The sequence below is a fragment of the Oncorhynchus mykiss genome, chromosome 26 (genome assembly GCF_013265735.2).
Source record: "Oncorhynchus mykiss isolate Arlee chromosome 26, USDA_OmykA_1.1, whole genome shotgun sequence".
Taxonomy (NCBI): domain Eukaryota; kingdom Metazoa; phylum Chordata; class Actinopteri; order Salmoniformes; family Salmonidae; genus Oncorhynchus; species Oncorhynchus mykiss.
The window spans coordinates 41,465,117-41,477,984 of record NC_048590.1 but is presented as its reverse complement, the minus strand read 5'-3'; the positions used below and the strand labels follow the sequence as shown (position 1 = coordinate 41,477,984).

The following is a 12,868-nucleotide window of genomic DNA, read 5'->3' as shown; positions in this document are numbered from 1 at the left end:
TGTGTGTGTATGTAACAGGTGTCTATGCTAAGACATTGTGTGTCTGTGTACAGTATGTATGTACCAGGTGTACTAAATGATGGCGGGTGCTGTGATAATGTGTTCCAGGTGGAGGGAGACTTAGGCTACCCAGGAAGGAATGCTAAGATCATCCACAAGGAGTCTGACATCATCATGGCCTTCGCCATCAACAGGGTGAGAGACCTCTGCAGTGCACACAGACACCCACACACAAAGCTTTCCCATTTGATGAACATGGCACCTGAATGTCAAACTACGTCAGGTTTTAGAGTCCGACACCATAGAGATAAATGAGTAGAGTGGATTCCATTAGACTGGCCAATAAGGCCACCAGTTAACATATAACAGTCTAAGCCCTGTCTAATTTTATACTTTTTTTTACATCTATTTAATCCCTTATTTTTGTCACTAAACAGTCTCCATATATACTTCCATAAATGATTTTAAACTGGTACCGGGGGACCTTCAGACTGGACTTGTGAGACCTGTGGACGTCCTAGAGCAGAACAGCCCATGTATACGTGTTCCTGAGAGTCACCTTTACACAGATCAGTGTTTAGCCCAAACTGTTGGGACCCTACAGACAGAAGTTGGCAGATCGGCAGTATCGGCTTCAGACCCTTGTGGGGGCCGTAGAGCAAAACGGAGAACACCATCGTGTTCCTGAGAGTCTCCTCCGTAAAGGGATTTTTGTCCAAACCGTTCCGTCGCTACAGACGATTTTGTGAGAGTACCGATTTTCTGATGTCTCATGGTCTGACAAACACTGCTCTAGCTCTGTCACCTTTCACCCCAAATGCGGAAGTGTTACATAGGCGGATGCGGTGGATTGAGACACATCCAATGCAAAAAAAATGATATCTCTAACTTATACTGATGGATTTTTGTATTCTGCTAAATAGATTTCCACATGGGCGTGGACATCAGCCTTAGGGGGGTTAACACACACTTCACCACATCTAAATGTTTCTATACGTTGGAATGTGGTATACATTTACTGGCCTCTTCTCTCACCCCTCCCCCCTCCCTCCCTCCCCTCTCGTCTCCCCCCCTCTTCTCTCCCTCCCTCCCCTCTCGTCCCCCCCTCTTCTCCCCCCTTCCCCTCTCGTCCCCCCCTCTTCTCCCCCCCCCCCCCCCTCTTCTCTCCCCCTCCCTGTCTTCTCTCCCCCCTCCCCCTCTCATCCCCCCCTCTCTTCTCCCCCCCCCCTCTTCTCCCCCCCTTCCCCTCTCGTCCCCCCCTCTTCTCCCCCCCTTCTCCCCCCCCCTCTTCTCTCCCCCACCCTCTCTTCTCTCCCCCCTCCCCCTCTCATCCCCCCCTCTCTTCTCTCCCCCCCTCTTCTCTCCCTCCTTCCCTTATCCCCTCCTCCCCTCTCCCTCCCTCCCCCTCCCCTCTCTTCTCTCCCTCCCTCCCCCCCTCTCTCCTCCCCCTCCAGGCTAACACCAATGAGATAGTGCTGGCGTCCACTCACGACGTGCAGGAGGTTGATGTGTCTACTCTGTTAGCTGCTCAGCCCTACACCTGGATAGGAGAGGACTTTGACAAGGAGTCACACAGGTCAATACACTGTTACACACACACATACACATACACATATACACATATTCATACATTGTGTTGGACTTCTTTCTCTCCTCAGTTCTGATGACGTGGACTACCGTTCTTCCCACACTAACGTTGCCCAGGCCTCCTCTACCCCGTCCCACTTCAACCCCAAAGACATGGCAGCCTCTGCATCCATGCCCTGGCTGGGGAGTGGGCAGACCAGCATGGGTGCTAGTGTGGTACGACACACAAACATCCTCCACTCACTCACACACTCACTCACACACACACAAAACATCCTCCACTCACTCACACACAAAACATCCTCCACTCACACACAAAACATCCTACACACACACAACATCCTCCACTCACTCACTCACACACACACATACACACACAAAACATCCTCCACTCACTCACACATTCATTCACACACATACACACACAAAACATCCTACACACACAAAACATCCTCCACTCACACACACACAGATGCATAGTATAATCACACACAGACACACACACACATACATACAGTGTGTGTATATAAATAAACTACCGTTCAGAAGTTTGGGGTCACTTAAACATTTCCTTGTTTTTGAAAGAAAAGCACATTTTGTTGTCCATTAAAATAACATCAAATTGATCAGTAATACAGTGTAGACATTGTTAATGTTGTAAATGACTACTGTAGCTGGAAACGGCTGATTTTCAATGGAATATCTACATGGGTGTACAGAGGCCCATTATCAGCAACCATCACTCCTGTGTTCCAATGCCACGTTGTGTTAGCTAATCCAAGTTTATCATGTTAAAATACTAATTGATCATTAGAAAACCCTTTTACAATTATGTTAGCACAGCTGAAAACTGTCTTGCTGATTAAAGAAGCAATACAACTGGCCTTCTTTAGACTAGTTGAGTATCAGGAGCATCAGCATTTGTGGGTTTGATTACAGGCTAAAAATGTCCAGAAACAAATAACTTTCTTCTGAAACTCGTCAGTATATTCTTGTTCTGAGAAATTCAGGCTATTCCGTGGGCCAGCATCCCGGAATCGCCTATCCACTGCTGGCATTGAGACTGGTGTTTTGCTGGTACTATTTAATGAAGCTTCCAGTTGAGAACTTGTGTGGTGTCTGTTTCTCAAACTAGACACTTGAATGTACTTGTCCTCTTGCTCAGTTGTGCACCGGGGCCTCCCACTCCTCTTTCTATTCTGGTTAGGGCCAGTTTGGGCGGTTCTGTGAAGGGAGTAGTACACAACATTGTATGAGATCTTCAGTTTCTTGGCAATTTCTCGCATGGAATAGCCTTCATTTCTCAGAACAAGAATAAACTGACGAGTTTCAGAAGAAAGTTATTTGTTTCTGGACATTTTTAGCCTGTAATCGAACCACTAATTCTGGATCTCCAGATACTCAACTAGTCTAAAGATGGCCAGTTGTATTGCTTCTTTAATTAGAACAGTTTTCAGCTGTGCTAACATAATTGCAAAATGGTTTTCTAATGATCAATTAGCCTTTTAAAATTAGATTAGCTAACACAATGTGCCATTGGAACACAGGAGTGATGGTTGCTGATAATGGGTCTCTGTACGCCTATGTAGATATTCCATTAAAAATCAGACGTTTCCAGCAACAATAGTCATTTACAACATTAACAATGTCTACACTGTATTTCTGATCAATTTGATGTTATTTTAATGGACAACAAAATGTGCTTTTCTTTCAAAAACAAGGACATTTCTAAGTGACTCCAAACTTTTGACATTTCAGTTGAATGCATTCAGTTGGACAACTGACTAGGTAGAGTATCTCCTTTCCCACTTTCCATTTACTTGGACCTTGTCAGTGCAGTGTAGTCCAGTGAGAGAGGTAGTAGTCTGTACTGACCTGTAGAGGGACACAGTACTCAGGAGTCAAACCTCCGTCCCAGCCTGTCTGGCTCACAGCTCACCACTCTAAACTCAAGGTCCTGTCTGTTTATTATGAAAACCCCTTCCTATTGTCTCTCCCCACACTGCTCTGGTGTCATAGGAAATATGTGCAGCAGTACCTAGCAGAACTCATCAGAGTACTGTAAAACAGTACGGTTGAAAGCAAGCAGACAAACGTTCTTCTTTTAATGTCAGAAGTCATTGTCTCACCCTTTTCCTCACTCGCTGTGTCTGAACCGAGGCCCGCTAGCTGGACCTAGTCAGTCCAGTGAATATGGACACTGCTTTATCTATCTCAGGCCAAACATACAGAGAGTTGAGGACTAAACAGGCTGGTAGATGAGTCTATGTTACCAGAGATAGGCAGTGTGTGTGTTTGTATGAGAGAGATGGGAGAGTATCAACACACAGATACCCAGCTCTCACAGCGTCTCCTCGGCTGCCCAAGGTACAGGCCTGCGTCACCGCATCAACACTTCTCAAATATGTCCCCATTCAAGTGATAATTCTTCATGCTACAGTCAATATGGAGTACCTTGTACCAGAAGTATAAATATGTCCCCATTCAAGTGATAATTCTTCATGCTACAGTCAATATGGAGTACCTTGTACCAGAAGTATAAATATGTCCTATTCTAGTGATAATTCTTCATGCTACAGTCAATATGGAGTACCTTGTACCAGAAGTATAAATATGTCCTATTCTAGGTGGTGAGTCTTGGTAAGGCCAGACTGTATGTGTAAAATAGGTCCCAGTTCAGATGATGAATCCCCTTTAGAGTGAAAGGTTGTAGAGTAGTTTTAATGAACTAAAAGAAAGACCTGCCCACTGCTCTGGCCAGTATCACTTCAGTTTATGAAGCTGACGTATCGGCATGTTGGCCTTCATCAGAGCTGTTTCAGTTCAAAGAAATGTCCTAGTTGACTACTGAAGTCCGTAGTGTAGGGCATCACTGTGTATTGACTGATTTTTTTAAAGATTGAGGTTTCAAATGAAGTTTGATGTATTAGGTTATTTGAATGTTGTTTTTCAGATTATGAAGAGGAACCTGAACAATGTGAAGAGAATGACCTCCCACCCCATATTCCAGTACTGTAGGTACCATCTAATGTATACAGTACCATATACCACTACTAGGTAATATACAGTATGCCACTACTAGGTTATATACAGTATGCCACTACTAGGTAATATACAGTATACCACTACTAGGTTATATACAGAGGAACCTGAACAATGTGAAGAGAATGACCTCCCACCCCATATTCCAGTACTGTAGGTACCATCTAATGTATACAGTACCATATACCACTACTAGGTTATATACAGAGGAACCTGAACAATGTGAAGAGAATGACCTCCCACCCCATATTCCAGTACTGTAGGTATCATCTAATGTATACAGTACCATATACCACTACTAGGTTATATACAGTATACCACTACTAGGTTGTATACAGTATACCACTACTAGGTTATATACAGTATACCACTACTTGGTTATGTACAGTATACCACTACTAGGTTATATACAGAGGAACCTGAACAATGTGAAGAGAATGACCTCCCACCCCATATTCCAGTACTGTAGGTACCATCTAATGTATACAGTACCATATACCACTACTAGGTTATATACAGTATACCACTACTAGGTTATATACAGTATACCACTACTAGGTTATATACAGTATGCCACTACTAGGTAATATACAGTATCCCACTACTAGGTTGTATACAGTATGTCACTACTAGGTTGTATACAGTATGCCACTACTAGGTTATATACAGTATACCACTACTAGGTTATATACAGTATGCCACTACTAGGTTATATACAGTATACCACTACTAGGTTGTATACAGTATGCCACTACTAGGTTATATACAGTATGCCACTACTAGGTTATATACAGTATACCACTACTAGGTTATATACAGTATGCCACTACTAGGTAATATACAGTATACCACTACTAGGTTATATACAGAGGAACCTGAACAATGTGAAGAGAATGACCTCCCACCCCATATTCCAGTACTGTAGGTACCATCTAATGTATACAGTACCATATACCACTACTAGGTTATATACAGAGGAACCTGAACAATGTGAAGAGAATGACCTCCCACCCCATATTCCAGTACTGTAGGTATCATCTAATGTATACAGTACCATATACCACTACTAGGTTATATACAGTATACCACTACTAGGTTGTATACAGTATACCACTACTAGGTTATATACAGTATACCACTATTTGGTTATATACAGTATACCACTACTAGGTTATATACAGAGGAACCTGAACAATGTGAAGAGAATGACCTCCCACCCCATATTCCAGTACTGTAGGTACCATCTAATGTATACAGTACCATATACCACTACTAGGTTATATACAGTATACCACTACTAGGTTATATACAGTATGCCACTACTAGGTAATATACAGTATACCACTACTAGGTTGTATACAGTATGTCACTACTAGGTTGTATACAGTATGCCACTACTAGGTTGTATACAGTATGCCACTACTAGGTTATATACAGTATACCACTACTAGGTTATATACAGTATACCACTACTAGGTTATATACAGTATGCCACTACTAGGTTATATACAGTATACCACTACTAGGTTGTATACAGTATGCCACTACTAGGTTATATACAGTATGCCACTACTAGGTTATATACAGTATACCACTACTAGGTTATATACAGTATACCACTACTAGGTTATATACAATATGCCACTACTAGGTTATATACAGTATACCACTACTAAGTTATATACAGTATGCCACTATTAGGTTATATACAGTATGCCACTACTAGGTTATATACAGTATACCACTACTAGGTTATATACAGTATGCCACTACTAGGTTATATACAGTATACCACTACTTGGTTATATGCAGTATACCACTACTTGGTTATATACAGTATGCCACTATTAGGATATATACAGTATGCCTCTACTAGGTTATATACAGTATGCCACTACTAGGTTATATACAGTATGCCACTACTAGGTTATATACAATATGCCACTACTAGGTTATATACAGTATACCACTACTTGGTTATATACAGTATACCACTACTTGGTTATATACAGTATGCCACTATTAGGATATATACAGTATGCCACTACTAGGTTATATACAGTATGCCACTACTAGGTTATATACAGTATGCCACTACTAGGTTATATACAGTATGCCACTACTAGGTTATATACAGTATGCCACTACTAGGTTATATACAGTATGCCACTACTAGGTTATATACAGTATGCCACTACTAGGTTATATACACTATGCCACTACTAGGTTATATACAGTATACCACTACTAGGTTATATACAGTATGCCACTACTAGGTTATATACAGTATGACACTACTAGGTTATATACAGTGGTTATAACCACTACTTGGTTATATACAGTGGTTATAACCACTACTTGGTTATATACAGTGGTTATAACCACTACTTGGTTATATACAGTGGTTATAACCACTACTTGGTTATATACAGTGGTTATAACCACTACTTGGTTATATGCAGTGGTTATAACCACTACTAGGTTATATACAGTATACCACTACTAGGATATATACAGTATGCCACTACTAGGTTATATACAGTATGCCACTACTAGGTTATATACAGTATGCCACTACTAGGTTATATACAGTATGCCACTACTAGGTTATATACAGTATGCCACTACTAGGTTATATACAGTATGCCACTACTAGGTTATATACAGTATGCCACTACTAGGTTATATACAGTATGCCACTACTAGGTTATATACAGTATGCCACTACTTATACAGTATGTGTACTATACAGCATACTGACGGCCTGTACACAACACTGTTTGAATGACTGGTATGTTCCTTCAAACAGGGGAATTTCAAACATTTCCTAATGTTTCTGTGTTTGTGTATTAGATATGACTGGGGCTCAGGACGGCAGTGTCCGTATGTTTGAGTGGAACAGGCCACAGCAACTCATCTGCTTCAGACAGGCAGGCAATGCCAGAGTCACACGCCTCTACTTCAACTCACAGGGAAACAAGGTCCACACACAGACACACACACACAGACAACAATACTATTTTTCATCCTCAGTATTATGATTGTGCTGATCTCTCTGTGTTGGTCTCTGTTTCTATCTGTCTGTCTCTCTCTGTGTCGCTGTCTCTCTGTGTCTGTCTGTCTCTCTCTTCCTGTCGCTCTCTCTGTATCTGCCTCTCTCTCTGTCTATCTCGCTCTGTCTTTCTCTCTGTCTCGCTATCTCTCTGTCTCTCGCTATCTCTCTGTCTCTCGCTATCTCTCTGTCTCTCGCTATCTCTCTGTCTCTCGCTATCTCTCTGTCTCTCGCTATCTCTCTGTCTCTCGCTATCTCTCTGTCTCTCCACGTGTCTCTCTGTCTCTGTCTCTCGCTGTCTCTCTCTCGCTATCTCTGTCTCTCTCTCTCGCTATCTCTGTCTCTCTCTGTCTCTTGCTATCTCTCTGTCTCTCTCTCTGTCTGTCTCTCCAGTGTGGTGTATCAGATGGAGAAGGCTTCCTCAGTCTGTGGCAGGTCAACCAGACCTCCTCTAACCCCAAGCCCTACGTGGTACGTAACACACGTGTGCGCGCACACACACACACGCACACACACACACACTAGTGCTTGAAAGATTAGGGATGGGGGTTTTACAGAGGGTGGGAGAGTGAGAGAGTGGGCGTGTGTGAGTGATTAGGAGTGATTGATTTCCTCTGTCTGCTTGGCTGAGGCTAACACAGCCTTCTATCTCCCTTCCTCTCTCGCTCGGTCTGACTCCCCCTCTGTTCTTTCTCTCCCCCCTCTCTCTGTCTCGCTCTCTCTCTCCCTCTCTTTCGCTCTCCCTGTCTCTCTCTCTCAATCTCCCTCTCTCTCTGGATCTCCCTCTCTCTCTCTGTCTCTCTCTCGGTCTCTGTCTCTTTCCCTCTCTCTCTCTGTCTCTCTCTCGGTTTCTGTCTCTTTCCCTCTCTCTCTCTGTCTCTCTCGGTTTCTGTCTCTTTCCCTCTCTCTCTCGGTCTCTGTCTCTTTCCGTCTCTCTCTCGGTCTCTATCGCTTTCCCTCTCTCTCTCTCTGACTCACTCTCTGACTCTCTCTCTCGGTCTCTGTCTCGTTCCCTCTCTCGGTCTCTGTCTCGTTCCCTCTCTCTCTCTGTCTCGTTCCCTCTCTCTCTCTGTCTCGTTCCCTCTCTCTCTCTGACTCGTTCCCTCTCTCTCTCTGACTCACTCTCTCTCTGTCTCGTTCCCTCTCTCTCTCTCATTCTCGGTCTCTGTCTCTTTCCTTCTCTCTCTCTCTGACTCACTCTCTCTCTCTGTCTCTCTCTCTCGGTCTCTGTCTCTTTTCCTCTCTCTCTCTGACTCACTCTCGGTTTCTGTCTCTTTCCCCCTCTCTCTCTCTCGGTCTCTGTCTCGTTCCCTCTCTCGGTCTCTGTCTCGTTCCCTCTCTCGGTCTCTGTCTCGTTCCCTCTCTCTCTCTGTCTCGTTCCCTCTCTCTCTCTGTCTCGTTCCCTCTCTCTCTCTGACTCGTTCCCTCTCTCTCTCTGACTCACTCTCTCTCTGTCTCGTTCCCTCTCTCTCTCTCATTCTCGGTCTCTGTCTCTTTCCTTCTCTCTCTCTCTGACTCACTCTCTCTCTCTGTCTCTCTCTCTCGGTCTCTGTCTCTTTTCCTCTCTCTCTCTGACTCACTCTCGGTTTCTGTCTCTTTCCCCCTCTCTCTCTCTCGGTCTCTGTCTCGTTCCCTCTCTCGGTCTCTGTCTCGTTCCCTCTCTCGGTCTCTGTCTCGTTCCCTCTCTCTCTCTGTCTCGTTCCCTCTCTCTCTCTGACTCGTTCCTTCTCTCTCTCTCTGACTCACTCTCTCTCTCTGTCTCTCTGTAGAGTTGGCAGTGCCACTCTAAGACCTGTGGTGATTTTGCCTTCATCACTTCCTCCAGTCTCATCGCAACGGCAGGACAGTCCAACGACAGCAGGTCAGTATCAACATTACATATCAAAACTACACCAGTCTCAATACTGTCATAACAGTAACTCCAATGACAAACTCTTTTCTCCTTTTCTCCTCCAGAAATGTCTGCCTGTGGGACACTCTTATTTCACCTAGTAACGCCATGGTACATGGTAAGATTTAGTTGTAATTTCAGTCCTCCAGAAATGTCTTCCTGTGGGACACTCTTATTTCCCCTAGTAACGCCATGGTACATGGTAAGATTTAGTTGTAATTTCAGTCCTCCAGAAATGTCTTCCTGTGGGACACTCTTATTTCCCCTAGTAACGCCATGGTACATGGTAAGATTTAGTTGTAATTTCAGTCCTCCAGAAATGTCTTCCTGTGGGACACTCTTATTTCCCCTAGTAACGCCATGGTACATGGTAAGATTTAGTTGTAATTTCAGTCCTCCAGAAATGTCTGCCTGTGGGACACTCTTATTTCACCTAGTAACGCCATGGTACATGGTAAGATTTAGTTGTAATTTCAGTCCTCCAAAAATGTCTTCCTGTGGGACACTCTTATTTCCCCTAGTAACGCCATGGTACATGGTAAGATTTAGTTGTCATTTCAGTCCTCCAGAAATGAACATACAAAGTTACCACAGCAGATAAAACCAGCCAAATGAACTAGTTAGATGCCACAATTGTGTCTCCATTACATGAAAGATTAGGTGACTGATCAAATTTTGACTTGATCAAGCAAAGTAGAGGAGAGTGGGGTAAGTTAGGACATTTTTACATTCAGCATCACTCCGTCAAGGGAAATATAGACTTCTTTTTCACAAAGATATTTAAGCAATAAGGCATGAGAACTCTGGGAGTATTGTGTGATAACTCCAGACTAAGGGCTGTTCTTAGGCCAGAGGTGAAGAATGTAGCTAGCAGAGGTTCAATGATAACTCCAGACTAAGGGCTGTTGTTAGGCCAGAGGTGAAGAATGTAGCTAGCAGAGGTTCAATGATAACTCCAGACTAAGGGCTGTTCTTAGGCCAGAGGTGAAGAATGTAGTTAGCAGAGGATCAATGATAACGAGAGACAAGAACTTCAATAAATAATGATTTAATAAATAATTTATAAATAGGCAACCAGAACTGGATGTTTGTATTTGTATTTATTAAGGATCCCCATTAGTTCCTGCCAAGGCAGCAGTTACTCTTCCTGTGGTCCATTAGTTCCTGCCAAGGCAGCAGTTACTCTTCCTGTGGTCCATTAGTTCCTGCCAAGGCAGCAGTTACTCTTCCTGTGGTCCATTAGTTCCTGCCAAGGCAGCAGCTACTCTTCCTGTGGTCCATTAGTTCCTGCCAAGGCAGCACTACTCTTCCTGTGGTCCATTAGTTCCTGCCAAGGCAGCAGTTACTCTTCCTGTGGTCCATTAGTTCCTGCCAAGGCAGCAGTTACTCTTCCTGTTGTCCATTAGTTCCTGCCAAGGCAGCAGCTACTCTTCCTGTGGTCCATTAGTTCCTGCCAAGGCAGCAGTTACTCTTCCTGTGGTCCATTAGTTCCTGCCAAGGCAGCAGCTACTCTTCCTGTGGTCCATTAGTTCCTGCCAAGGCAGCAGTTACTCTTCCTGTGGTCCATTAGTTCCTGCCAAGGCAGCAGTTACTCTTCCTGTGGTCCATTAGTTCCTGCCAAGGCAGCAGTTACTCTTCCTGTGGTCCATTAGTTCCTGCCAAGGCATCAGCTACTCTTCCTGTGGTCCATTAGTTCCTGCCAAGGCATCAGCTACTCTTCCTGTGGTCCATTAGTTCCTGCCAAGGCATCAGTTACTCTTCCTGTGGTCCATTACTTCCTGCCAAGGCATCAGCTACTCTTACTGGGGTCCATTAGTTCCTGCCAAGGCAGCAGTTACTCTTCCTGTGGTCCATTAGTTCCTGCAAAGGCATCAGCTACTCTTCATGGGGTCCATTCGTTCCTGCCAAGGCATCAGCTACTCTTCCTGTGGTCCATTAGTTCCTGCCAAGGCAGCAGTTACTCTTCCTGTGGTCCATTAGTTCCTGCAAAGGCATCAGCTACTCTTCATGGGGTCCATTCGTTCCTGCCAAGGCATCAGCTGCTCTTCATGAGGTCCATTAGTTCCTGCCAAGGCATCAGCTACTCTTCCTGTGGTCCATTAGTTCCTGCCAAGGCATCAGCTACTCTTCATGAGGTCCATTAGTTCCTGCTAAGTCAGCAGCTTCTCTTCCTGTCGTCCATTAGTTCCTGCCAAGGCAGCAGCTACTCTTACTGGTGTCCATTAGTTCCTGCCAAGGCAGCAGCTACTCTTCCTGGAGTCCATTAGTTCCTGCAAAGGCATCAGCTACTCTTCATGTGGTCCATTCGTTCCTGCCAAGGCATCAGCTGCTCTTCATGAGGTCCATTAGTTCCTGCCAAGGCAGCAGCTACTCTTCCTGGAGTCCATTAGTTCCTGCCAAGGCAGCAGCTACTCTTCCTGGAGTCCATTAGTTCCTGCCAGGGCAGCAGCTACTCTTCCTGTGGTCCATTAGTTCCTGCCAAGGCAGCAGCTACTCTTACTGGTGTCCATTAGTTCCTGCCAAGGCAGCAGCTACTCTTCCTGGAGTCCATTAGTTCCTGCCAAGGCAGCAGCTACTCTTCCTGGAGTCCATTAGTTCCTGCCAAGGCAGCAGCTACTCTTCCTGTGGTCCAGTAACATTAAGGCAGTTGTTGTTGTGTATCCCTGGGAATAATCCGAATTTATGTAAACATTACAGTTTTGAAAACATAGCTTGGCCAAAAAAAAGTGGTCTCCCGTTTATGGGGGTAAGTTGAGCATAGGAACAGGGTAAGTTGAGCATAGGAACAGGGTAAGTTGAGCATAGGAACAGGGTAAGTTGAGCATAGGAACAGGGTAAGTTGAGCATAGGAACAGGGTAAGTTGAGCATAGGAACAGGGTAAGTTGAGCATAGGGAACAGGGTAAATTGAGCATAGGGAACAGGGTAAGTTGAGCATAGGGAACAGGGTAAGTTGAGCATAGGGAACAGGGTAAGTTGAGCATAGGAACAGGGTAAGTTGAGCATAGGAACAGGGTAAATTGAGCATAGGAACAGGGTAAGTTGAGCATAGGAACAGGGTAAGTTGAGCATGGGAACAGGGTACTTTGAGCATAGGAACAGGGTAAGTTGAGCATGGGAACAGGGTACTTTGAGCATGGGAACAGGGTAAGTTGAGCATAGGAACAGGGTAAGTTGAGCATAGGAACAGGGTAAGTTGAGCATAGGAACAGGGTAAGTTGAGCATAGGAACAGGGTAAGTTGAGCATAGGAACAGGGTAAGTTGAGCTGCCTACATATTTCTGTACCTATTTAAAC

At 44.4% G+C, this 12,868-nt stretch overlaps 1 protein-coding gene across 8 annotated transcripts in view; it reads left to right on the top strand.

The window, feature by feature from the left end:
- Positions 1–12,868, top strand: part of LOC110515873 (dmX-like protein 2) — a 105,232-nt gene that overhangs the window by 89,963 nt on the left and 2,401 nt on the right. For 7 of the 8 annotated variants that reach the window (XM_036964146.1, XM_036964142.1, XM_036964144.1 and 4 more), the window contains 8 exons: positions 109–195; positions 1,455–1,576; positions 1,659–1,803; positions 4,541–4,601; positions 7,483–7,610; positions 8,075–8,152; positions 9,451–9,542; positions 9,638–9,690. In XM_036964146.1, the coding sequence (XP_036820041.1) occupies positions 109–195; positions 1,455–1,576; positions 1,659–1,803; positions 4,541–4,601; positions 7,483–7,610; positions 8,075–8,152; positions 9,451–9,542; positions 9,638–9,690 (766 nt within the window). Of the gene's footprint in view, positions 1–108; positions 196–1,454; positions 1,577–1,658; positions 1,804–4,540; positions 4,602–7,482; positions 7,611–8,074; positions 8,153–9,450; positions 9,543–9,637; positions 9,691–9,973; positions 10,027–12,868 lie in introns of all 8 variants that reach the window. The other variant, XM_036964140.1, reaches the window with a different exon arrangement.